Source organism: Chelon labrosus (genome assembly GCF_963514085.1).
Source record: "Chelon labrosus genome assembly, chromosome: 2".
NCBI classification, from domain to species: Eukaryota; Metazoa; Chordata; class Actinopteri; order Mugiliformes; family Mugilidae; genus Chelon; species Chelon labrosus.
Window position 1 is genome coordinate 14,039,882 of NC_140338.1, and position 27,763 is coordinate 14,067,644.

General features: G+C 40.8%; 2 protein-coding genes across 9 annotated transcripts in view; both read right to left on the reverse strand.

Annotated features, from left to right (window-relative positions):
- Positions 1-11,489, reverse strand: part of tmem131l (transmembrane 131 like) — a 29,549-nt gene extending 18,060 nt beyond the window's left edge. For 4 of the 8 annotated variants that reach the window (XM_084566489.1, XM_084566487.1, XM_084566488.1 and 1 more), the window contains exons 1-3: positions 11,297-11,489; positions 10,466-10,539; positions 6,077-6,120 (exon numbers count right to left, since the gene is read on the reverse strand). In XM_084566489.1, coding sequence (XP_084422615.1) covers positions 6,077-6,120; positions 10,466-10,539; positions 11,297-11,420 — 242 coding nt within the window. In that variant the 5' untranslated portion in view covers positions 11,421-11,489. The remainder of the gene's footprint in view (positions 1-6,076; positions 6,121-10,465; positions 10,540-11,296) is intronic. The other 4 variants (XM_084566486.1, XM_084566483.1, XM_084566484.1 and 1 more) reach the window with 1 other exon arrangement.
- A 2,093-nt stretch (positions 11,490-13,582) lies between these two features.
- mnd1 (meiotic nuclear divisions 1 homolog) lies at positions 13,583-27,685 on the reverse strand. Its single transcript, XM_084569191.1, has 8 exons — positions 27,147-27,685; positions 25,706-25,771; positions 24,914-24,971; positions 23,148-23,296; positions 21,601-21,675; positions 21,367-21,481; positions 16,642-16,686; positions 13,583-14,762 (listed from the first exon to the last, which is right to left on the reverse strand). The coding sequence occupies exons 1-8, from the start codon at positions 27,147-27,149 to the stop codon at positions 14,656-14,658; spliced, it is 618 nt and encodes a 205-aa protein (XP_084425317.1). The 5' UTR covers positions 27,150-27,685; the 3' UTR covers positions 13,583-14,655.
- Positions 27,686-27,763: the final 78 nt, after the last annotated feature.

Genomic DNA, 27,763 nt, shown 5'->3' on the forward strand with positions numbered 1-27,763 from the left:
AAACATGTAATCTAAAATGTGATTATTATTATTAATGTGCTTTTTCCAGCCAAGATAATAAAGCTTCCATCATAAACACGAGATGCCTGGTGACACACTGGCACTAGAAAATGACGGCTGACACATTTTCCCACCGTGGGGGCTCGTCTCTAAAAGAAGCTCTTAATACTTGGAAGCAATCAGCTGAGAGAGATTTGCACGGCTCTAAAATGTGAAATGACAAATCTGTCATTAGACCACGCAAAAACACCAGGACCCACGATCAAGCTGCTGTTTTAACAAGTCCATTTAAAGCTGAAATGTGGAAGCACGTTCTCTACTGAAAATGTGATTCTCAGTGGTTTGTTTCTGATAAAATACATTTGCAACTAAAATAAGACCCTCTAAGTCTGATGTGGGCAACAATTTACAGTGAGTAAAGTATAAATTCACTTAAATTCAGTGCGACAGTATTTTCAAACATGGTGTATTCTAAGCATGTGACATACATTACATTTTAAGTACTTTCAGCGATGAATGTGCACAAAACAGTACGCGACATGAGATTACACAACAGCTGCAAATATTAGGAAATGTTTCAAAGTGCCCTCTCGTTAAAGCAACAGTCTCGTGTAGTGCGGTCAACCATAGTTTACACACTTAACATTGCTATATGTAAATGTGAATAGATTCCATTATGCACTACAGGTTAATAATAGTTGACTTTCTTAGAGTATGATCAGTCTTTGATATTTCGTAACTCAGCGTGCTACTTAAGTAAAAGTAAAAAATCTGAAAACGTGATGATACATGTTTTCCCTTGGTGTTGTAGTCAGTGTAGTTTTAAGTACCGGAGTCACTGGACAGTAACACCGACATGTGGAATGGTGAGAGCAAGTGAACGTGCACCTACAGGTTTGCAGCGACTTGCAGTGGAAATGGTTGTTATAGACAACCACCAAAGCTATGCAAATTTTGTCACGGAGCACAGGGAAAGAATGTCGGAAACCAAATAACACAGAGTTTCAGTTGTTGACTTTACATTAAAAACAAGCTCAACACACAATTTTTGCTAACATTACCTTGCGGTTCACATAAGATAAGATAAGACAACTACATTATGGTTCACTCTGTCAAAACATGGCACAGACTGCGCGTGCATTTGAACAGCACAGAGCAGCAGCAACACAAGCTAAAATACATTCATGTTTGAGTGGATCAAATTTGATGAAGAGAATCGTCGATTTTCAGAGCTTTTTTGGTCCAGACTACCACATTTCCTGGACCTTGACAATCCTTAGTTTGAAAGACATTAAAGCACAGAAACTTGATCCAACTGTGAGCAGTTAATGCGCTGGAAATCAGACAGTGGAGACGGCCAAGTCTACAGGAAAGTCTGAGAGTGTTGTACAGGTCTGTATCTTTTGTTTAAGCGTTTACTGCAGAGATGAGCATTCACAAACTTGACATATACAACGCTGTTGAAAAAAACGATGATTGATTTCACACCCTGGGCCAGAGACCACCCGTCCTAAGCTCTGAGTCGAGCTGCGTCACCTTCTCCCACGCACAAAACTAATCCGAAAGAATCGGTTCAAATATAAAGAGCAGTGACAAATCTGAACCCCCCCCAAAAGCAGCCTATTAACTTCCTTCCTGTCTAGGCAATCGATAGGTGCTGACATTAGCCTTTGTGCCCCTAAAAAAGCCTCAAGGATCTGCTTAGTCATCGTGTATCACAGCAATTTTCTTCAGGCTAAACTGAATTGGAATAACTATTCCCAACTGGTAGTAGGGGTTTCTCACACAAATTTTCAAACGTCCAAATTTGGATGTTGTAGTTCGTTAGATAGGGCGTACACAAAAATGTAAGAAGTGTGAAAATATGCTCCCCCGTGACTGGATCAGATAAAAATAATTTATCCAGAGTGTTTCATTTAATCAGATTGCACAATCAATTACACCGCAGAACTAAACACACATGCATTTGCTTCTTTGACGGGGATGCACAGAGTTTGTGTTCCTTTGAGGGTGCATGCACTTACTGCTGTGAATATAGTAAGGCAGCAATGGCCAAAACTGTGTGAACCAGCTGATGTCATAAGAAGACATAAACAGAAGCATAAGATCTTTGGTAAAACAACAAAAACTTCTTTTATTTTACTTTTAAAATACCGTCCAGGGAAACTTAAGCACCGTACCAGCTAAGATAAACATTCAGCCTCTTGCTTGTTTGCGCCCATGCGATCTGAGAGATTAACCTCCTTTATTTATGAACTGTCTATTTACCTTCCACCAAACTGCCGTTGCAGAGTCGGCATTATTTATAGATTTGTGTGACAGATACTGAAACCTACAGTTACCAAAAATAACTTTCTGCCTCACTATTCTCACACACACTCCTGACTCTTTCAATTAAGGCCCTTTTTTTTTTTTTTTCTCTGCTCTGAATGGTTGAGTAGCTAGAACGCTTCACTGTACTAAACAACCAAATGTTAGCATTTCCCCCTTTGTCTCGCAGCTGCATACTGAGAGTGCAATAACCAAATGCAGTAATACAGCACAAAGACCCACGAATGAGCTGGCAGTGGGGTTTTAACGTGATGAGAGGAACGCTGTCTTCTGGATTACGTAACGCGCGCTTCCGGCAGGCTCTCTATAGTTCTAATTGTTTGTTAATTCATAACCTGTCAAGTAGTGTAACTTCACACGGTGTTACTCAGAGCGGAAACACCGTGGATGGGGGAGCATATACGGGGTCAAATGTAAAAGGAAAACTGCAGCGTCTCTGTGATAGTGACAGAGCTGATGGACAGCTAGCACTCTGCATGTCAGGAGCCTCTACAAGACATAATGATTTAATCAAAGGCAGACTGCGATATGGCATATGCACACAGTAGGCTGTTTGATGCATATGTAAAACTTACAGCATTTGTTTTGATATGGAAAACATGCAGCACTCTACTTAATGGCTAGTAGTGTCATGTTCTCTTGTGGTGTTATCCAGTTAAAGGAACAGTATGTAAGAAATGTATTTCAGTTAATCATAAAATGGCCCTGATATGTCACTAGACATGAAGAAATCATGTTCATTTCAAATACTTCTATCACTGACAACAGTGGTCCGGCCAGGATATTGTCATTTAAAAGTTAGAGTTGCAGCCCTCAACTGATGTTGATGTTGTCATGTTGTGCTTTGGTCTGAGGCGCCACCCTCCAGCTATCTACCAATCACGAAGTCAGTAGAGTTTCGTCTTCCGGGTTGCCAGCTCTGCTCTAGTTACCACAGCTGCAGCTACGAACGTGTCGGATAAAACATGTATAACGTTACGAAACCTAAAAGACCTCGTTATGAATCCGAACTACGTCGTGACAAAGTCCGAAATAAAACAAGGATTTGTATAGGAGATGCCTTTGAAAGATGGAGACGGCTGAAAACGGAGAAGGATTTGAAGACAGACGCCAACGTTGCTAATTTTCTCCTGGCTAACTTACTTGTACATAATGTAAATGGACGTTTAAAATATTCACGACAGTCGAACAAAGTTATGCATGTTCGTGCAAAGTAACGTTACGTTAGCGCATACAGAGGAGGTGGCTCATCGAATTGAAAAGGTGAGGAATTGTTTGGGAAATAAAAACGGCGAGTCGTCATTGCTAACATTAGCAATGCATTATGAGCCCGTTTCTCTGTCATTATGCTGAAACGCAGAGGAAAACAACATTAGCACGTCGATTATGGCGATGTGAAACGTAATTGAGACGTACTGAGTAGCCTAACGTTACCTCGGTAACCTGGCAACCTCGAGTCGGGGGGAGTTTGGAGGGGATACACCGTTCTACAGTATTTTGAAAGTGATTGCAGTACCAGTTTTGGCCACAATCTTACATACTGTTCCTTTAAGGATACTGACCTTGTCACATGTATTAGCAACACAGTATTTTCTGTACACTCAAAAGCAGCTGCCCTTGAAGGAAAAAAAAAAAAAAAAAACCCAGCCTCTCAGCAAGCGTACCACTGAGCTGTAGTCCAAAGGTTCTGTCCACTGCCACGGTACAAAAATAACAAGTTATGTCTGGTGCCATTTGATCCCCCGGATCCAACTCAAATAAACTCAGAGTAAGCAGTGACCTTGTGACCTCAGCTCCTGCTCCAAGGGGTGAGGGGGTTAGCACCAGAGAGGGGTTCGGGTCAACTATTGTTCACAGATATGTTTGGAGAAGACAAGGAAACAATAAGAGTAAAACAATATTAACAGTATGCCGCTGTGAAGAGTAGGTTTGCATAAGGAAGCTATTTTAACGGTTATCAAAAGTCTTGCGGAGATTCAAGTAAAAAGGAGCTGAAAAGACAAGGGGAGAAGCTAAGATAGTGTGACAGAAGAGTGGGCACCAGACAGAGATATCATTAACCTCACTGTGCCGGCTGCCTGCGTTGCTCTTTAGGCTGGGAGAGAGTGATGGCAGGCCTGCCAAGGGCCTGATAACCCAGACACGAGAGGCCTCACAGCCCACAGCTTTGGAGGTCTCGAGGTCAACCAGCACTGTAAAGCCTCTTTTGCCTCTCACCTCCCTAGATTTAAAAATAGCCTTATTCCCACACTCAGTGCACGTAAACCAAATAAACTTCGTATCAGACTTAAAAGTTTGTCGCATTAAAATGAATCTTTTATAGATTTTTATAAAAGTTGCAGGAACAGCCCCTTGCGTGGTTTCATTTATTATGTCACAATGAAGCATGATAGGATCTTTTCAAGCTGACCCTGCCTGGTAAACAATCATTTCCTATATTAAATCTACAGGCCTGCAGCAATGACGACATCGTACTGTCATTATTTAATTCAGATTTCACAGAATTTAAAAGTCCATTCACAGAAAACATAAAGGAAATGTATAATTATGTATAACTGATTGAGTGCCCATTTGTATTAACTATATAAAACCACTATTTAATGCTGGGGGAAGCTCTTATAGACAGTCTTAGGAGACCTCAATTAATTTCATATTACTGACAACACTCAGTGATACCGTCATGCATTATAATAGCTCGAGTAGTGCTAACATCTTTAAAGATGTCAGTGAAGCTACTTCTAATCTGTTAGTAGTGTACGGACAAGGAACACCAGAGTGTGAGGATCATGCGTATCCAGGTTTGATTCCACATATGACAGCCGGAAGTCTTTACATTACTGACATCGCTTCTGGTCCTTGTTAATCTTTCCAAAGATAAACAAGTAGCAGAAGCAATGCACGTGTAACTTAACAACACGGACAAACAATCTTTGTTACCAAGTAACAACATGGACCGTTGCTACTCCGACGAAAAAGAATCTAATTTTTCCAAACTATTTTCTGCGGGGAACAAAAACAGCTGGGAAAGACAGACCCTCCGCTCCTTTTTCTTTCAAGGAGTTCTAAAATTAGTCAGGAATTTGGTTCTGTGCCTGCGTAAAACACACGCCCCCAACGTCTCCGTCACACACACCCCTCGCTCACCAACATAAACAACATAGCCTGCATACAGGGAGAAGACTTTAAGAAGCCTTTTAACACTGGCTTGTTACGGAGAAACCACATCGTTTGACATAATTTGTCCGCGAAAAAAAAAACACGTCGCCACAGAGCTTCAGTTTTAATCTGCAAATACATGGTCACATTTTATTGCAACCACTTTCATTAGGCAGGACACTTCTTAGTACTTCTTGTACTGAAGCACACAATTATTTTTCCATTGGGCCGGTCACAAACCAAACACATGCCTCAGCTCAGTATGATGTAATCTCTATGTTGGTTTGTTCATAATGTTGTGGCTTGTCGGAAAATTTCTACCTTTTCCCAAGTGCCACTCGAGCACAGGAGGAAATCTGTCATTAACATCATACACTTAAGACTTGCTGGTTGTGTGTGTGTGTGTGTGTGTGTGTGGATGTCTCTACATGATACTTGAAATAGAAAAGTAAGAGGTCATACAAGCGGGGTCTCCGACTGCTATAAATGGCTGAAGCATTACAAATGTGTGAAAATAAGCAACAGAATGACTTCAGTCTTAAGATGTTCCCACAAAAGATGAACTACAAAAGAAAAAAACGAGGTTTACCTGTCTTCTAGAGGAAGACCATCTTTTCTTCGCTCCTTCTCCACCTGAAAATAAAAGAACACAACACTTGGTCAAAACACACGGTCAAAACAACAGATGACACCCTATTTATTCAACATCAACACTGCAGCCTTGAAATAAATAACTAGGGAGTTTTATGAGATATTGCCAAACTGCAAAATTGTTAAATGCTCACTGAGGGGTACACAAAGTGCTCCAATATGGGTCAATTTGCAACGGCATTGTGTTTCTTGAAATTTGGTGTAAAATATGACTTCACTGTGATTATACCAGGAAATCCAAGCAGAAACTTGGAATAGCGTTTGGAAACTAAAACTGACTTTAAAGCCTTTGCATCCTGACTCTAAATTAGACAGCAGGCAGACGTTTCTGCCAGCCCTGGCAGAGTACACACTAGTTCTCAGAATAAAACAATGAGCTTACAGTTTTTTTTTTTTTTAACCACTACGTGTTCTCATAATGTACATGCACAATTACTGAATGAATCCAGAATGGCCGATCAGTGACTCAACACAAAACTGGTACCACACATTGTGATCATACATCATAGACTGGCATCCCCAGATAAATACACAAAAGTACGTAAGCTGTGTTCATTTTTGATTTCCAGTGGGTGTTATCAATGAGCACAGGCCTTTAACCAAACATAGCAACTGCAGTATATGTACAACAGTATAGTACTGCTGTTGTACATTAATGCAAACACAATACAGTGTGCAAACATACTAATACGTGTTTAAAACATACAGTGTTGACATAATGCCAGACTTAATTCTTATCTTGTTATGAATCTGGTAACACAACATTTGGATTTCATTGTGGGGCGTGTTTCAACCGATACAGAGGGGGGGAAAAAAAAAAACTCTGCACACAATTAGATAGTCTGACAACCAATCGGGCCATTTTGTTGTAAATAAATCCATCTCCACCGCGCTCAGACGGCGTGTATGACTCCTTTCATTGTCACCGTTCGATCCATCGCTATAGAAAGCCCACCCATACATTTTGATTGGCCTGACAGATCTTTGCTGGAGCATAATCAATTCCCAACAGAGTGGTTCCAGACCAATTTTGTGCCACAAAGAACAAACAAATAAAATAAGTTGGCCTCTAAGCTACTCCCTAAATATTAGGAAAGACCAAAACTGTCTTTGACCTACTTGTTCAGCTAAGATTTACTTAACAAATACTTGACACAGTGTACTGAACGTAACAGGATAGACCAGTTTTTCTTTTTTTTTGTTTATTAGAAGTCAGTAAAACATGCACATTCAAATGAGGAAGCGTCACCATCAGCAGCAGCAAATGAAAACGATGCACAGACTACGCCTCCAAAGCCGCAGAAGACTACCCCAATCCAACAACTCTCGAGTTTGACCAGAATACGCTGCACACGTCTGCACGGCAAAGTACAACAGGGGTAGGCTTGTCGTAAAGTCGTATTAAACAGTGAGACTCCTGTTTCTTAAATGTGATATATTTTGACATAGAAATGTTTACAAAAGTGCCTCCGTGGCGCTCCTTTGGACTGTCGCATCAAACCCCTGCCCCGTGTTAGATTAATGGTTGTGATTGGCCTGGCACGGGCGAGGGCGAGGCCGAGGCCGTGTGGAAATCTGTTTGAACAGAAGGAGGGCCAGCACATTCTGCCAGAGCAAATGAAACATGAGCTTTCAATTTGGTCTGCTTCCCAGATTGCCTACATATATCGGCCTAATTTAAATGGTGTATAAGCAGTGGGATAAGATCACATTAGTCGACATAAAGAAGAACATAGTTAGCTAAGTCCTCCAGTATGTCCTGCTTTCTTTTTTAGGATTCTGCCGACTACAGAACATATTCCAGACACTAACACAATTGTAACAGATTACATAAATGTGATTTAACGAGAAACTGAACTACTCTAAACACACCTCAAACCATTGTGTCGTTATTACACTGTGCATACAGTGAGTTTTGTTTTATGTGAACCCTACTTCAAGGGAAATTTAACGGCCAACATACTTGGTATTTTATTGATAACTGATTGTTCATTTGCTGTAAAAGGACAAACCCTGATCTGTGTGATAGTAGTGTGTAATCTTATCAGTAGGTTCACAATCAAGGGCAGTCTTTAAAACAATGACCAGTGTCACAATCACCTGAGGAAGCTCTTTCAAGCCTAGCAGGATGTTTCAAAATATATATACACCTGATAAGCTTGAACACGGACGCAGGGTGAACATTTTACTTTCATTTAAAAAGGATTTTAGTAGCTAATAATTACCAAACAGAAAATCACTATGTAGTATTGTTTGTTTAGCGTGGATTGTCAATAGAGATATGCCCCGGCCCGTTCAAAATGCAGAAAATACTTTCTTTATGAACAATGTAGAGCCTTAAAGCAACACCATTGCTTCGTGAAAATCCTGGTAAGTGCTCCATCAATTGTCACCCGAACGCTGTAGTGGCAAGGGTTGTTGCCGGTTCCTTTGAGGCACTGGTGCGTCTAAATTTTGGCAACACTTCGCTATAGAAAAAGTTTCTCTGGAAGTGGCGCACGGCTACATAAGAGAAGACACTGAAGACATAATGAGCCAAAATGTTTTACACTTAGGTAGATATTGTTGTGGTTCCTGTATATGCAGCATAGAAAATACTGCTTTATGGAAAAATGGATTTACAGGATCTTTACAACAATGTGAAAATGCACCTTGGATTGTCACTGACATAATTCACAAGACTGACTAAAAAAAAACAATCATCTAGTTATTATATTTGACTGGTAAACTGTTGAAGTTAATCGTGTGAATCATTTTACGTGACCTGCAAAAAAAAAAATAATGACATCCACTTATCGTTTACATAACTACATTAGCCTTCTCAAAACAAGACAGAGATTACAAGTTGCAGCTTGAAAAGCTCCAACTGATGCAGCCTTGATTTATCGTGTGTTCTTTTCAACAATGTCCGCGTCAGTTTTGATTGGCACATTAACGGTTTAACAAAACAAGACAAAACAGATTTTCTCTGCTGAGTAAGCACAAATAATGACATAACGCAAGCTAATCCTAGCTTGTTCCAGCAGGTGAGGCCGTCACATCCACGACGAGGAATACTCAAAAGAAGAACGGCAGCATTTGTAAATGAATTAGATTCTGGCTGCAGAAGTTTTAAGATGAATGCAAGGGGGTTTGAAACATCAACGACTCAAGGGCCTGTATGCAAAACAGAAAACAAATAAGCATATGAAAGATGTAAAAGCCTAACTAATTTGGATTTACCGGGGGATCGAGGCAAACCCAACCGCACAACATGCATCCGTGTATATGACGCTGAATCTCTGACTCCCACAGCAACGTATACACAATTTAATCAGCTGACCAGCACCTAGAGTATAGAAGAAAGACGTCCACGGCATGCCACTTGTAACCGAGACAGTCACTCCATTCACCGCTAAACATGACACCTACCAATGTCAACAAATCTGCACGGGTGTGGAAAAAACAGAGCCAAACATTGATGTCCTCCCCTCCAGCATTCTTTTAACTCAATTATTTATCAGCGTATCTAGCCAACACAGAGAACTATTATTAGTCTGTGTGTATAATCTGATTGTCTGTGGTAATTATTGCAATAAGCAGATCATCAAGCCATCTATAAAACTTTTATTGGAAAACACTGACAGCCCCCACCCCCTTCACACCCCTCCATTATCAACACTACCTCTTTACAGAGTCCTGCAGAAAACGCCACACCCCCCTCCTCAGGTAACATGACAACAAGTCAGCTGGTCACCTCATGACAGGTTATCAGTAAACACTGAACTCCCGCTGTTTGCACTCCATTTGCTAAATCATTACATAATCACCACAAACGCATGCAAATCACATATATATATCCTGTAAATGCGCTAAAAAACAAAAAAAGCTAAACGTGCAAAAACAACGGGAGCAACAATCGATAACTGCAAAGAAGTATTCAAGGCAGGGCCACGGAAAAGCGCACTCACATGGCCTCGTTCCCAACATGCGCCGTGGGTGCCATGGACTCAACTTCACAATGGACACTATGTACAAAAGAAAATAAGGAGGAGCCACATGGCAGGTGGCCTCCCGCTCTTGTTTAATTCACCCAAGTGTGGCTACAAACTGTGAGATTTTTTTGCACAGATACGAAGACAAAACTATCGGATGGTGATTCCTGACTGTTTCCAGTGTGCAACACAACTCATTTATCTGCAGCGCGAAGCCAAACACAACGCTGCCGCTCCGACCCGACCCGTACACGTGTTCATTCATCTGGCTGCATTTGAACGCCTCTGGTGATCAGCGTCTCACCGTGTCTCAGTTCCTCCTAAACACACCCAAGAAAGAAACTGTGATTTACCTGAAGCGGGACTAATGGCTCTGCATCCTCTGGTTGCCAGACCTCGACCACGCTGGTGGACATCTGACTCAGAGCTTTGTGGAAGCAAAAAAAAAAACAACAACAACATAAATTGTTTGGGTTTTGAGATGGGCACTGCGCCGTTATACATAATAAAATACTAATATTGCAAAGTGGCAGTGATATAATTGGTTATTAAGGGAGAATAAAGTGAAACGGAGTGGATGATAATGACCCAGACAAGTGAAAGGAAATGACTTCGCCTCGGCAGCCTGACAAAGGCTGTTTGCTAGCTGCTTGTTTAGCAGAGGGCTAGCACGGTGGCTAACGAACTTGGGAGAAAAAACACACACACATACACACACATCTCCCCTGCTGCTGCTGCTGCAGTAAACACGCCTGTTTGACCGTGTATACCCAGCTCCCAACACTGACAAATAGTCATTTTAAAGTCAAGATAACCCGCTACTTTCCTCCCTGAACACAGTTACAGTTTCGTTATGTCAAACAGCAACGGGAACTGGCAGCTAGCATGAACTAACGTTAGCAACGGCTGATAGAACGGCAGCTACAACCCTCCTCTTAACTTCGTATAAATAAATAAAAAATATATAAATCATAACTTGAATATTTTTATAATATTTTTTACTTTTATTTTATTTAACAATTAAGCTTGTCAGTAATTCTCCTGAGTAGCGTTTGCTGTCAAAATCAGCCTAGCTAACTTAACGTACATTTTTTTTTTTTTTTTTCTGTTGCAACGGTTGTGTTCACGTTACACTCCCCCCCCAGAAGAAGAAGAAGAAGAAGAAAATAAAGGTGAGCACAAACCTTGCAGTTGAGCCCCTCCGCGCTGGACGCAAGGTAAAAGTAATTGTAGTATTCCTAGTAGTATATTGATCCACGTTTTCCTGTGACAGTGGCTGCCTTGATGGAAGTCCTGTAGCCCCGCCATGCTGCCCTCTCAGCTAGCAGCCTACCTTGTGTTTCGCTGTGTGTTGGTCTTTCTTTCTCTCGGCAGGCAGCAGGCAGCAGCAGCAGCAGCAGCTCCCTCCCACAGTCAGTCAGTCGGTCCCTCCCTCCCTCCCCCTTGCCTGCAGCCTACAGGGAGGACGGACGGTAAAATGCGTGTCAGTTACACACGGTAAAACCGACAAATGGCTTTAAAAGGCAAGCCTCACGAGCATGAAGTAGCCTGCAGTGGTGGGGACTAGCTCAGCGCTGTAGCTTAGCACCAAGCTGAGCTACTTCTTCATATGATTTGTTTTGCACTTTATGCTACAATAAAATTTAATGTGTCACACTCTACACTGAGTTTTTTTCTTTTAAAATAGTTAAATATGTCTTAAAATGTGTCAGGAATAATAATATTTAACATCAATATTAGTTGTGTTGCTACTATAACACCAGTCAGGACATCATAACTACATTTAATACTTAAAATACAGCTTACTAATAACTAAATGCATAGTAGATAGTTTGAATTTTATTTATCAGTGATAATAATCCAATAATATATCAATCAGCCACAACATTACAACCACTGACAGGAGAAGTAAACAACACTTGTGACATCTTGTGACAATACAATCTTCTGCTGGGAAACTTTTGGACCTTTTGTCATTCATGTCGATGTTACTCAGACATGTACCACCCACCTAGACCAGACCAGACCAGACCAGGCGCCCCCCTACTTCTTGATGTCACACACACACAAAATCGGTTTAGGAACAACTCGAAAAACATGAAGAACAGCACAAGGTGTTGACCAGGCCTTCAAATCTTCCCGAGATCCTAAAATGATCAAGTATCTGATCCACAGAGGTGGCCTCTCCCCTCAACCCATAAGACCCAAAGGCCCCCCACTAACAACATTGTGTTACCAGACACCACAGGACACCCTCAGAAGGACCATGTCCATTCTCTGATGAGTCACAACTGTTTTGAGGGAACAAGGGAGACCTACACAATATTAGGAAGGTGGTCATAATGTTGTGCCCCATCGGCGCAGATGCTCATGAGTGCATCTGCGGTTTTGCTTTACTTTGTATTACAGTATGTGAATATTATCTTCAAACGTCTTATATTTATTTGTGACTAAATAGTTAAAAAGTGCTGTATTCAAGTGTTGAGGTACATTTTGTGTACTTCTACTTTAAATACAATAAACTATAGTGTTTGTTTTACTCAAGTGCACACATGTCACAGCTATAGCTAATATTTACTTCAAATATTGGGATTTTTCAGGGGGGAAAAACTAAAACGCATCAGCTAAGATCACAGTTCAGTCTTCATTAGCTTCTAATCTTCTCTTTTAAAAGATCGTTATAAAACCAAGAGGATACATGTTCACGGTATTTCACAAATAAAGCAAGGATTTGTTTGGACAAACACGTATTTTAACTTTCCTCTTAACTTTTCCAACTGGATTAGCTTTAACAGTGACATGCTACTTAACGCTGATAAATCAACATTAATATTAGCAGTACTTTTCAGTGACATGTTTTCTGAGGTAGGATTTTGAAAATAGGACTTTCACATGGTTGTGTTTGCACTGTTACTTGCGTAAATCCACATCTGACTGTGTCTGCCCTCACTGGCAACACTGAAAATGGCTCGGAGAGATTTACGACTACACTAGAAACAGAATAATACCAATAAATGCCAATAAATACATCAGTGAGTCGCCTTTACGTCAATCTTTGGGCCTAAACGTTCGGTTAGTGAAAGTGTCTAGTCAGCACACATGTAAGGACTGCACTGTTGGTTGCATGTTAGCGAGCAGAAACTATTCACGGCCTTCTAGGAGAGCTGTGACATTCAGCTCGTCAGACTCATGAATCATAGTCAGGACAGGTTGGGCAGGTACACACATGAACACATGCTTAGGTTACTCTCCTGTGGGTGTGTCAGCCAAACAAACTGCAGCTAGGCATGAAGAATTTTTTCTTTTTTCTGGATCGGTGTTGCGATAGTAATCAGCGCACCTCTAACAAGAAGCTTAGGGTTTGCCTCAATAAACATGCAACAAGTAGGAACATGGATATTTAACATTCACACTCGCTGTGTAGCAGCACATTATTCTTTACAACATCAATAATAAAACAATAAAACTGCAACAAGGAAAGTTTCCTTTAATCAGTAACCTACACCCTCACAACAAACATGTCTCTTAATCCCAACATGCTCTTCTTTACTGGCTTGCAAACAAAAGCAACTTGTGTCGAGGAGAGAAGTCAAGACTCAACAGACAGTATTAGCTCATTTGTTTACTGGAAGGAGAATCAAACTGATGAGAAGGCGAGACGAGCACAGAACACATTTGAAATGTAAATTAACAAACCCAGATACATCAGACTCGTCAACTAGGTCACTGAGTAAACACAGATCATGTGACTACCTGTTTTACTTCTGGTATGACAGAAAAAAAAAAAAGGAGGAAAAAAAGAAGAAGAAGAGCGACAGTCATTCTCGACATGTCATGACAGCGGCGCTTCTTTTTTCCTGTTCATGCAGAAAGAAAATGCTCAGCTTTGTTTCTGTGGCAATGTCTACAAAAATATAAGTGCAAATGATCCGAGGCCCTGATCCAAATACACAACCTGTAGAAACAGGGTTTTAATAAAGAAAAGATCCTAAACAATGTAAATCCACTTTTAAGAACTATATAATTACAGCGCTATAGACATATCTGAACCATATCTCCTGTAATTTGATCCTGCTGTCAGTGAATGATGTTTACTGGATGTTGTATAGAATGAAAAGTGCACACGTTTGTGATTCCAAACCATCTGTTTAAACCATATAAATTCAATCATTAGCAACACAGATGTAGTCAGTGTCGATTCCTCTCCATCATCAACTCGGAGCTCTCAGTTTTCACACAAACAGGTGTCCAAAAAGTCAAGCAGCTAAGTAGTGTTCACACACAGCGCCCAGACACCTCTCAGCCGCTAATGGCTGCTTCAGTCTCTTCTCCGGTTGCAGCAAAGAAACACAGGATGAAGTCCATCTGCCGCTGCAAAATCAACCGTATCCGTTCTTATTTAAAGCAAAGCCCCGGGCTGCAACCGTCTAATACACAGAACAGAAATTAGAATTGCAGAGAACAGGTCTGCGGGCTTCTAACACAAGTTTAAACAAATATTTTCCCTTATTGTGTCCATGAATTCTGCTAGAAAAGCCAGCAGTCAGTCCATGTAGTCGAAGTCCTCAGGGATACCAAAAGCTTTATTAATGCGTCCGTCGTCGAAGGCAAACTTCTTCTTTGTCCAGGACTTAATGGCAAAAACATTGTCTGAAAAGAGAAATTAAAGAAAGCATTACTTAATCGAAGGTAATACACTCGTGCATTAGAGTCAGTCTGGAAGTTGAGAGTATTCTTGGACTCAAAGATGCTTCAGAACAACAGAACAGATTTCACTCTATTCTCAAATCGTTGCATTAAATTAATAACCTTGAGGATAATGTGTATAATTTCCATTAATCTCTCGCTCCAGACTCTCTGTTGACTGAAACAAAATCAGATGATTTATCTAATATCTGATATCTACACTGTGCAAGCGTAACATTTCAAAACGCACGTCAACAAGCACGTAAATATATGATTAATCTGGCCGTACTCCAGTCTAGTGGCAGTAACAGCAAATGAATTCAAATTGTAATTTATTTTTTACAAAAAAATGAAGCTGAAGACAGTGTCACAAGTTTAAACATCAACCCTGATAGCTTCCTGTTGACTAACGCTTGTCTTATCAAGGACTTAAGCCAATAAACTCTGAATCACACCAGTAATGCCTTTCATTTCAGTCCAACAGGACTAGTGAATCCACTTTTCTGTTTAGAAAATGTGTCAAGGCCTGTGTGGGTGCGTCTCGGTGTAATGTGGTTACGATGAAAGCTGCACGTTATTTCCGATAATTGAAAATGCGCTGAACTACATTACGTTAAGGAGGGACTTTGCTTAAAGCTACAGGGGTCTGCTGCAGAGATCTGCAATGGAAAAAAATATATTCATTCGTATAAATTCATAGACTTGGATAAAAGATGTGAGTCGGAAGTGGATATGAACTTCTTTTCCATCTAGAGAACACAGAAATGACTTGTTGATAACACAACCTTTCACCTCTCACTTCTTATCTGGCCAATTAATCGGGCGTCACTAATCAATCAGATACAGTTTACTGCGCTTTCAGTTTATGTTTCTACCCTTGTCATCACATTAGATGGGGCTGATGGAGTCTAATGATCCTAACATATTTAGTTTTAGTATCCATTTAATTAATTTTAGATATTCTGTTCTCTCTAGTGGTTTTGCTTTACTAGCCAGTTTGAGAAGCTGCACTAATTTCAGGCAATTATTAGACATTTATTTGGCACAAGGCTATTCACCAACAAGTCAACATGAAGCAGTGTAAAGTAAGTGACTGTGCAGCCTGTGTGTTAGGTCATGGGTTATGTTGTGGGACCCGGTTGAGGCGGATCTGTATTTTATTTGGAGGGTACTAACCTACGCATGACCTAAATAGGAAACAATGCATGTTCAATGTTCAGTTTTGAAAACAAAAGTCCATCCAAAGCCCCTTCTTCCAAAACGCCTACATTTTGCTTTGCTGTGTTAATTTAAGCATTTACATTGTACTTGTTCCAAGGTAGGAAGTAAAGAAGGAAAAGACATGAACAAATTAATTCTATGAAAGCAAGTGGAAAAAAAAAATATGAACCTGAAGGGACAACAGGCAACGTTGAACAAAAGAGCCAAAGGCTTTGCTGGTTACCATGATCCCCAAAGGTCAGCTGTGTCCAGGGTTACCGCTAAGGTCAACAAACACACGCAGAGAGCCTAAGTGCTGACGCCTGGGAGGTGACTGCGGGACATAAAAGTGTCCTTGCAGCTTTCATTCTGTCAATTTTAGTGCTTTAAAGAGTGGTAAATGGAACGAGCCTGGCGACCATCATTCCCTGGTTATTTTTTAACTTGTTTGTCAGAGGCAGCCGTTTCCTACAATAGTCCAGAGTAGGGCTGCGACTCATTGTTTTATATGTAGATGAATCTACCTTAATATATCGCATATTCTTTAGTATTTAAAGCATCAGCGGTGACAAATTCAAGCACTAGCTTTCTTAAAAACATCCCATGTTGGGTATATTTGCTTTAAAACAGGGGGTAGACTCACCTGTCCATCTAGAAACTGCATCTTTTGCTACAACATTTGACTTTTCTGCAAAAAAAAAGAAAAAAAAGTTGTGATTCGTATGTGAATTAGACACCGACATAGTCCATTCATCACACATTCAGATCTGGGCACAGTGGGAGCAGGCTAAAGCACGTATTAAAAGTGGTTTTACAGCAGCAAAGTAAACTGAAGTCAGAGGATAAGTCAGAGTCTATTCCTAAAGTTTTGTTTATTTAGTGACATTTATTTCCTCATATTCTACCTGCATGTAAAACAGGTCCAACAAAAATGATGATCCTTAATCTGAGAGGCTCAACTGATGATAATCTGTTCTCAAAGTAAAACACCAGAAATAATGAAGCACACTATCTCCTTTAAGGAGCAAACAATGATGTGATGGTTGGGTAGATGCAGCTGTAATGTATGAACAAGAGATGGTTACCAGTACAATGTACACTTCCCCTTTAGCTACAGCTACAGGGAAGAGACAGTCCACGGCAAAAAGCTGAAACAGAACTGAACAATGTGCTCCAACTGGATTGTAAAACAGATAACATCATTTGGTAATAGGTGGCATGAGAAAAGGTTTATTTCTACAAATATAACTTCAATGTGGAGGGACTAGATTAAACAGCTTGTGGACCATTTTGAAAAATCTGAACCTCATCTTTATTAAACTGAATAAAGAACAACAGTACGTTTTATTCTGTTCATATTTAATGTCTGTTGTTCTTCCAGGAGCCGCTGACATTGCTGGTTCTCAAAAAAAACAATAAGCTGTTTCTGATTTCTATGCAGGAGGCAGTAGAAAACACACCCACCTGCAAATCATGACACATTTTCTTTGGCAAACAAATAATTTTACATGGTATTTCAAAGGAAATGGTTATAAAGACGACGCTGTGATTTATTTGCCCTTCCCATGATTGTTTTTTTGACTCCACCTGTTCCAACAATGGCTCACTGGATACTATGAGTGTATTAGCCGTTGTTAAACCTTCGTTAAACTTCTAAATCCAACTTGAATCTCAGCATCGTTTGTCCGCTCTGTCGAGTTCAGCCCTTCTAGTTGTTTTCAAAGGTAACTGCAGTCAGCACGACAGTATTTTTAATTCTTCTTGGTGTCAAATCAAATGAGAACATGCACACAGTGCCTCCCGGTCACAAATGTATTTAAATACTGGTTTCTTTTGGACTATTGATGGCTTTAATCCAACTTGTTGCCACAACAGCTTGCTGGTATCGGGGTGTGGCAAACATGGTCAAACATGCACAGGGCAGAACACATCATCAACATGTGAACAGGAGAAATTACAGTCAAAGATATGAAAGACTCATTCATTCATCTTCTGTAACCGCTTGTCCTGTGAAGGGTCGCGGGGGGCTGGAGCCTATCCAAGCTGTCGTTGGGCAAGAGGGGCGGGGTACACCCTGGACAGGTCTCCAGTCTATCGCAGGGCTAACACAGAGAGACAGACAACCATTCACACTCACATTCACACCTACGGCCAATTTAGAATAACCAGTTAACCAGACCAGCATGTCTTTGGACAGTGGGAGGAAGCTGAAGTACCCGGAGAGAACCCACGCAGACACACGGAGAACATGCAAACTCCACACAGAAAGGCCCAGTCGGCCCATGGATTCAAACCCTTCTTGCTGTGAGGCATCAGTGCTAACCACCACGCCACTGTGCCGCCCAGATATGGAAGATATTCAAGTTATATATATATATATATATATATTTTTTTTTTTTTTGCCTGAGGGACAAACGACCTCCTCAACCTGTCCGTGGAGCAGGACAGAAACAGCAGCCTGTCACTGAACGAGCTTCTCTGCCTGACTGTGGTGTCGTGTAGAGGGTGGTGGACATTGTTCATAATGGTCCAGATTTTGTTCAAGGTCCTTGCATCTGCCACCAACGTCAGGGACTCCAGCCCTGCCGCTACCACAGAGCCCACCTTCTGTATCAGCTTGTCCAGCTGTGAGGTTCCCTTCTTCTTCGTGCTGCCTCCCCAGCACACCACAGAGTAGAAGAGGGCACTGGCGACGATAGTCTGGTAGAACATGTTAGCCTCCTGAAGAAATAGAGACGGCTCTGACCGTTTTTTTGTATACTGAGTCTATGTTGGTCGACCAGTCCAGTCTGGGATCCAGATGTAGACCCAGATAGGTCTGAACCACCTCTACACACTCACTGTTGATGGTTACAGGCTGCAGGTGAGGCCTGGATCTCTGGAAATCAACCACCATCTCCTTGGTTTTAGCTGTATTGATCAGCTCCGCTCCATGAGACGAAGTTATTCACCAGATTCTTGTTCTCCTGCTCTTGTCCATCCCTGATACAAGCCATAATTGCAGCGTCATCTGAGAACTTCTGCAGGTGACATGACTCTGTGCTGAAGTCCTAGGTGTACATGTGAGTATGTGGTAGTGTGTAGGTTTATTTTGTATGAAAGCACACATTAACCAGTAATCATTAGAATTTCTAACACAGTTACTGTTGAGTAATCTGATTAATCTCACCCAACCCGTTTTTCTGAAAATCCTTAAGAACATTACGGCTGAAATGTGTAAAAGATTCCTAAACACAACCTTAGATGCTCTCTGAACCGTGGAGTATCATATTTACAGCCGTCCTGTGTGCAAGAACAGGTCTGAGCCCATTCTGCAAGTTCAGTGTAAGCCCCTGCAGCAGTAGACATAACAAAATGTCAAAGCCTCAGCCCATAGCTGCACACAGAGGCTATAGTTCACTTCGCTATGAGGAGATGGTTATCTACAATAACGCTGTGAGCGTATGCCGTGCCTGGTGGTTACATAAGAAGAAATGTATGCATGTGGAGACACTGCAAAACAAAGAGAGTTGAATGTGAGAGCGTCGTCTGTTGAACTAGATTGCGACGTGCATATTTACTTCAGAGATGCAATGATATGCAATTTCAATACCGCAATAACTGATAATTATCTTTGTTTAAATGAGGTGAATATCGACACAATCACTTTTAATCTTTTACATTTTATAGACATAAAGTGTCAAGAAGAAAATACATAAGATTTTTATTTATTTTTTTTATTTATGTTTTTATCCCTAAAACTTACTGATAACTTGACAGTATTAGTTTGTTTTTAATGTGTAGAACAATTACCACCAGACCTGATTTCCTCATTGGCATTCATGTATAAGCTGCAAAACGAGCAAACTTTAATACTATATTAATTTAATGGTACTCTTGTACTCAAACAACTTTAACATGCGTTCTGGCTGGCGCTCCTTTAAAGATCAACACATTTCCAGACAGGCGTGCCTAATAAAATGGCAACCGAGTACAGACGCCAAATATTGTCATCAACAAGATATTCAGCTGCATTCAACACAGAGCTTACACAGCCGTCTATGATCAAGTCTAGACGACGGTGACTATTCACAGGGAGTTGACTTTGATTTAGTTTAAGGCTGCACTGAACTGATATTTTCATTAAAATGACAATTTCTTCACAATTCCCTAGAGCCGTCATATTTTAAATACACACATATCGTGTTAAGTGATAATGCGGCAACAGTCTAACTTAAACACATTATCATTTTTACTACGAGTAGGTGTGCACGCCCAGGTGACAGCACTGCCTCAGTGGGGTGGAAAAACCAGCAGAACTGTGTGCAGACTAAATGAAGAGCTGGTGTAACGCTGGGAGGTGCAAGCAAACAGACCAGATATTTTTACAACACCACACATGTCACATGGGTAGATTAAGTAACACACCCCCTTACACCGCGGGTCAGCTGTAACACAAACACAAAGCAATAAAGGATTTTTTTGCAATAGCCGTGAGGCATTGTGCGGCTATAGTGTTGAAAACGAGCGTGACGGTTAGTAAAGAAGTTATGCTCAGCAGCTTTGGCTCCGTTGTTTTTAAAAGCTCTTCACACCAGCCTGCTGAGCTGACGTCTAGGGTTTAATCGTGGTCTAAACTAGTAGCCATAAAAGTTTTAATATCGAAAGCCTTTCGTCAGGAACCCCCGTGTTGTTCACACTTCTTGTATCAATATATAACTAGTTTTATTGACCGCTCAAATTTCACTTCCTCCCTTTGGCTTGATTTCAACCGTGAGAAACTGTGACCCTGCAGACCCTGTCCTCAGCAGAGCAATGAGGCGTCCGTCACTCCAGGCATACACTTTGTTTCACACAGGAAGATCATCTGGTAATCCTGTCACAATTATTACCTAATGACGCGACTGCAATTGTTTGAGCCGACCGCAGTCGTTCTGCACGATCATTTCATTCATTTCAAAATCCATTGTCGCTGCTTCATTGTCTGCTCCCGTGTTGGGAGAATTAAATCAAAAATATTTGGTTTGCATTAGCAGCAATAACTCAGCCCATCGGCTATTGTGTGATAATGACGAATGACTTAGCGTTCTGCAGACACCCAGTCTGTAATGATACAAATTAGGGCTGGACCACACAGCCAAAACATTATGACCAAAAAGAATGTAATGCTCAACAACATGAACCGATACAAACAACAAAAAGGCAGAACTGAAAAGGTGTCGATGTGCGTTATTTGTTAAAAAAAAAAAAAGTCAGGTAGATGAAACAGCCACTTTAAAGACTTACTTTACTAAACTGTGCTCAGATCTTTTCTCGAGTCACTAACTCTGAGTGACTGGATCGATGCGGAAGCTTCAAAAGTGACTTTCAAGTCTGCATGTGTACTCACTCATCTCCTCAATGACTTCAGGGTCACACTCTCTGTACTTCTCCAACTCAGTCTGCAGCTGTGTTCGCTCTTCTCTCAGAGCCTGCAGCTCTTTCAGCAGAGAGCTCCTTTCATTCTGCACAGACACGCACACACACACAAACGTTTTCTTTTTTGTTTTATGCAGCATATTCAAATGTAACACCTGTTTTTATTTGAATGTTTGTGCCAGAATGTGCACAGGTAGGTACTCACTGTATCTTCACGTCCTACTTTGGCTTTTTGAACCGCTTTCTGCAGAGACTCTTTCCGCTGCTTTGCTTCAGAAATCTTGAAAGTACAACAGTTTTGAAACCAGTTTAATACGATCTGATCTGTGACACTGAATCAACAGCAAAATCACTTCTAGCGCTCATGGCTCAGCCGTTTAAACAGATAAACCGTGCTTTTAATTGTACTGCTCTGATGGAGAAAGCAGCGCAGTTGTCACTTGTCATGAAGCATACACATTTGCATCGTCTTGAAAAAAAAAAAAAGAAAAAAAAAAAAGAAAAAAAAAAAATGGATGCATGATAACCCAATGACCAAACTCTGTAGTATCTCAGTAACAGGCGTTTGTTATTGCACATACGGTACGATCAAGCGGTGTTATTTAGTGAGAATTTGACGCTTTATAAATTCTGCCCCAGAAATCTGGTGGCTAATGTTCTCTGAGGAGACGCCACCCTCACACCATCTGTCTACCATGCAACAGGAGAGGGAAGAAGTGGGTCATCACAGACGATGAGACATTCAAGGATGAGCAGTGTAAGGGTCTGTGACAACACATCTTCAGTTCTTGTTAGTTATAAACAATGATCATTTTATCGTTATTATCAGCATTTGTATGTAAAGTAAATTTATTTTGAATTATAAAAAGAAAAACATTCATATGCAAAAGGTTAATGCTGGTTCTGTGTTTTTCAGTTTATTGTGTTTTTGATGTTATATTTCACATTGTTTTGCTAATTTGATGTCCTTTTTATGTAAAGTGTCTTTGAGTATCTTGAAAAGCGCTTTTAAATAAAAATGTATTATTATATTATTATATATTGTATATGCACCAATCAGCCACAACATTAAAACCACTGACAGGAGAAGTAAATAACATTGACCATCTTGTGACAATTCAATGTTCTGCTGGGAAACTGTTGGACTTGGCATTCATGTGGATGTTACTCAGACATGTAGCACCCACCTAGACCAGACCAGACACCCCCACCCCATACACCTTGATGGCAGCATCCATCCCCAGCAGGATGCAGCCTGACGTACAATTTAGAAACAACTCAAAAAACATGAAGAACTGGCCTCAAAATTCACTAGATCCCAAACTGATCAAGTATCTGTGGGATGATCCACAGAGGCCCCTCCCTTCAACCCACAGGAACCAAAGGCCCCTACTAACAACATTCTGTTACCAGACACCACGGGACACCCTCAGACTTGGTTTGAATAATTTTCATCTTCTTCCCATTTTTTATTTTCAATATGTTTTACAGGAAGCGTATTCTGGGCTCCGTTCGTCACATGCTGACCTCATTACTGTAAACTACAGCGTCCTTTCAAACCACAAAATACAACAACCTTCGGTGCAAATGAACCTTCTCCTTTCATGTCAAATGACACATGACAGCAGACATGTACAGTCCACGGCTACGTTTACCACTAGTATTTTAACCAGGACAGTTATATAATGATTAACATTGGGCACGTAAAAACACACGTCTTACTAGATCATTTCACACACTGACTGTGCTCACCTGTTTTTGCAGCCCCTCCAGTTTGTGCTTCCGAGCATGTAAGGCCTTACTGGGAAAGGCCCAGTAGTAGTTGGATGTACCAACTTTTTCACAATCCACCATGTTGTCATCAACCAAGCTCTGCAGCACGTCCTTCACTGTCATGGGAGCTTAAAGCAACGGGGAGAGGAAAACCACATCATTTCCACATTAAAACCTTTCATTTCCAATCCTATTGCTTCCCAGTGGAGCTATATTGTGATACGGTTTGTGGACGACATATTTATGGTGGAGCTTTGGTCTTTAGATCTACTTGGAAATATAATGATGTTAAGGTATAAGGTTGCGTTCCACTGAAGATTTAAACAGAACAAGTCGTCCTCAGGTCTCACATTTACTCAAACGCTGGAAAAAAAAAAACTAAACCCACACATCTGCAGCCTGTTTTATACTTATCTGAGAGAGCGTTGCATGAGAGGATGTAATAGAGCAGGAGTTACATCTTGAACAGTGTGAGTGGTGAAATTTGATACTCCCACACGATTTGCTCGGCCCCGTCCACTGTGAAACTGAAAGAGCTTTTCAGCTGAGAGGATGTCGAGCAGCGGCAAAAAAAAAAAAAAAAAAAAAAAACGGGATTGGAACGAGGGTGAAAAATGAAAAACACTCTGGATGGATTAACCAAACTCCACTTCACCCTGGAGCTGTCTGTTTAATTTGCCGTTCACGCGATTCAAACACTTTTCATCCCTTTTTTCAATGCTCATTATTAACACTTTCCTTAAAAATTAGCCGAGATAACTCCCTTGGCCTCTTTTCCCTCACCTTCTCTCCTTCTACAGCAAACTGTGCCCACATTTGCAGATCTCATGTTGCCCCCCTCCAGCCCCCTCATCTCTCAGTAACCACCCTTCGTCCAAGTACAGGGGTCAAAAACATGTGCTTTTAATTACAGCAACAAGATCCAGCTTCTCCACATTAATGTGTCGTCCACTTTAAACAAAATCCCTCCTCAGCTCGCTCGAACACAGAAACAGCTTGGCTCTCCTGAATCGGCCTGGAGCTGGTATTTTTGTGAACGTTCCCCCGACACTCGTAACGTCGGGCTTTCGAACTCGGGCAGTTCTCTGCGTAGTGAGACTGCAGCTATTGACAGGTCTGGTTCTGCCTCATAAAAAGACTAAATACAGTTAAGATGGCAAGAGACGGGTCCCGGTTGCCATGGCGATTCTGTAAGCATGTCACCGCAGTGTTTTGCATGAGGGTGTTGACGCTGGTGTCTGTGCAGTATTCTACTTTAAGAGCACCGACGGCGTTCCTGCCTGTTTTAATCCCGTCTGGTTCTGTCCTAACATGTTTCACGGGTTGATGAAGATTCTCTGCCGGTCGCGGCGACATCCGCGTCTATTTTAAAAAAGTCTTGACTATTTTTACTTCTCTTCAAATTTGGCATTTTCTTCGGCGAACCACATCCATCTCAACTCGTCATACGTTGTGTTTGACAGTTTAGGTTTTTGAAGAACAGACCAGATGTCTGGACGAAGAGTGAATGAAATCCGAGCCTAAAACTAGAGACAGCGCTGTCTTTCTAAAAATAGAGTCTCTCTACCCACCTGTGATTTCATTTTTTATTTTTTATTTTTTTAGTTGGGTTAGACACCAGAGGGAGACAGTGTATTTAGTACACACAAGTAGCTAAGCTTTAACAAATTGCTCCTGTGTAGACGGATCATTTAAAAAACCAGTGTTGAAGACACTTCTCTGGTAAAACACTGATCATTACTCACCGATGCCCTTTGACTTGGGGGCAATCTTCTCAATGTCTTTCAGCTGAAATACATCTTTCTGGAAAGAGAGCGAGGGAACATGCTCAGTGATATTTATTTTAATCATTTTCAGCTTTAAAATCCATAACATCTTTTATTCAAGTGACTGGCCAAGTGAAACTGGGGCATATCAGGCAGCAACTGAACATTTTGTCCTCAAAGTTCATGTGTTAAAAGCAGGAAAAATGGACACGTGGAAGGATTTGAGCAAGTTTGAAAGGGACTAATTGTGAAGGCTAGATGATGGAGTCGGAGCATCACAAAAACTGCAGCTCTTGCGGGGTGTTTCCCGGTCTGCAGTGATCAGCATCTATCAAAAGTTGTCCAAAAAGGGACGTAAAGCGGTGAACCGGTTACAAGGTCATGCACATGTGGTGCAATGGCTAGCACATACAACCAAACTGCAAAAGGTTAACGCTGGTTCTGACAGAAAACGCCTCAGACCACAAACAGAGCATAACTTGTTTTGGCTGTTTATTTATGTGAAGCCTTTATGTGGTTATGTATGACATGTATGTGTATCGAAGAGAAAGACAACTACAAAGTTATGCAAACGTCCACTTTCATGTCTGTGACAGGCATTTACAATTACAACACAATGTGTCCTCTCTGTGCGCTTTCATGCATTGGATGACTTTGTATATTTTGCATATTAGTTTTTTCAAACGCAGTGGCTGTCTAGGCAGAACAATGAGGATATGTAGGCATGGATGTTTATCACATATGTAGTCTCGTTGCTATGGGAAGACTCACGGATTCAAAGAAGATCTCCATCATGCGAGTCCTCTTCTCCTCCAAACTCAGTCCTTTCTTCTTTGACTGCAACAGAAAGTTTATAGTGACTACTAGATCACAAAGCTGTAACATGTAAGAAGCAATAAAAGAATATCACGGACGGATCGATTGATTGCCAGTAACCTTTGTCCTGAACTCACCCCAGAAGCAAGAAGCAACACATATCAGTACAAATTAAAGAACCCTTCCTGCATCACAATGTTTACAATGGCTGCTCTCAGTGCCAGTAAAAATGCTGAAAATGACTGAAAAAAAGCCTGAACCTAATCATGAATAGTGTGGAAATAAGTTGCACACTTTAAACATCCCACCACAGTAGCACTACCTCAACAGAGAAAATCCTCTGGCTTACAGACCTCAAAACAACAAGGCCAGCCAGCACCGTCAGCATTCACACTATTACAGTGACTTTTGTCAGACTTTCGGTTGATTGTCAGTAATGGCGAAGACTCCCTAAACCAGATGCAAATGGATAGTACTGTAACGCGGGTTTCTAGTGCATTTGCAAGTCATGAGCAGGTTGTTTTTGTGCACACAGACATATAAAACCACATATTTTTCCCCTTTTACTTTGCAGTCTATGTGGGAGTATGCAAAAAAAACCATCAGATTAAAAAAAAAAAAAAAAAAAAATACAGTTGCATTTCCAATTACAAACAGTGCAAGTTGTTGAAGTTAAAACATTCTCAACTCTATCTCAGCTGATTAATGACAGATTACAGTAAATAACATGTTTCATAATTAGGTTCACACTGAATAAATCTTATATTTTGTAATAAATAATATAAAAGGTAAAGTATGAAATTGTTTCTTCATTCATTTATTTTCATGTTAATGGTATTATGAAAAAAAAAATTATTTGAATAAAAGTGTAACAGTTAAAATAATTGTTTATGTTTGTGTTTTAATTGTTTTTGTAATATGGCTTCAGACCACCACTGGCAGCCCTGAGCAACAAGACAGACATAAAATAAGACGTTTGGATTATTTTATTGGGGTTGGCTGACTAATGGAAATGACCCACACTGAATCAAAAACAAATCTTGTTTTTATTACTGAGTATTCACCATGCGAGTATCTATTTTTATTGGCGCCCCCGTACAGTAATTTAATTAATATAATGAACTGGACCAGCCGCACAGGATCAGGATACAGGACTAAACGTTAGCATGACTGACACGAATTACTCCTATAACTGCCCCGTTATAGCTAAACGTTTTACTAAATTCATAACGTGACTTTAGCCTTGTGTCTTAGCTTGTTGCTGCTGGTTGGTTAATGTGAAGCTACTGATAACTATGCTAAGACCTAGCCTACAGGTGTTAGCATGTAGCTACATGACCGTTGGTCTTCCGCACGTTAACACATCAACTGCAGGTTAAAGTTAGTATTTACTTACCATTTTGCGATATAGACTGAACCAATAACTCCCAATGGCATTGGCGTTTAGATACTTAAATGTAATGTCGCGTCTTTTCTTACGTTTATAACAAAAACAAGAAAGTATCGTTCAGTTAACACTGAATTTCCCGCGGTAGGCTGTGACGGTACAACGCTGCATTCAGGGCTCCTCGTAAACTCCTGTACTCTACTAAATAGCGTTCAACCTTGCTCTGTCGTCCTGTCGAAACAGATAGATTGAAAAGTCGTTTCCGCCAAAATGTAGGATTCACAAATGCTCACGGTGTACTAATTTTTGAGTATCACTAGTCATCTTCAACGTTTGTCACTTTATTCTGTATGGCTTGTGTCTTGTTCGCTTCAGATTCGTTTATTTCAGACTGTTTGTGAATGTAGCATTATTTAAAGGGGGAGGAGTCACGCTGTTTCACTGCAGCTCATGATTTTGTGGCGCCCTCTGCTGTCTGATAAGATACAGTAGAGACATTTCTGACATGATTACGGTAAATCTGACCACGTTAATAAAATGAATTAACAACGTATTATCACAATCTAGTCACAATATAGTTCATTTTCGAGGGTAAACTCGGGTTATGACAACACATACAGTATATC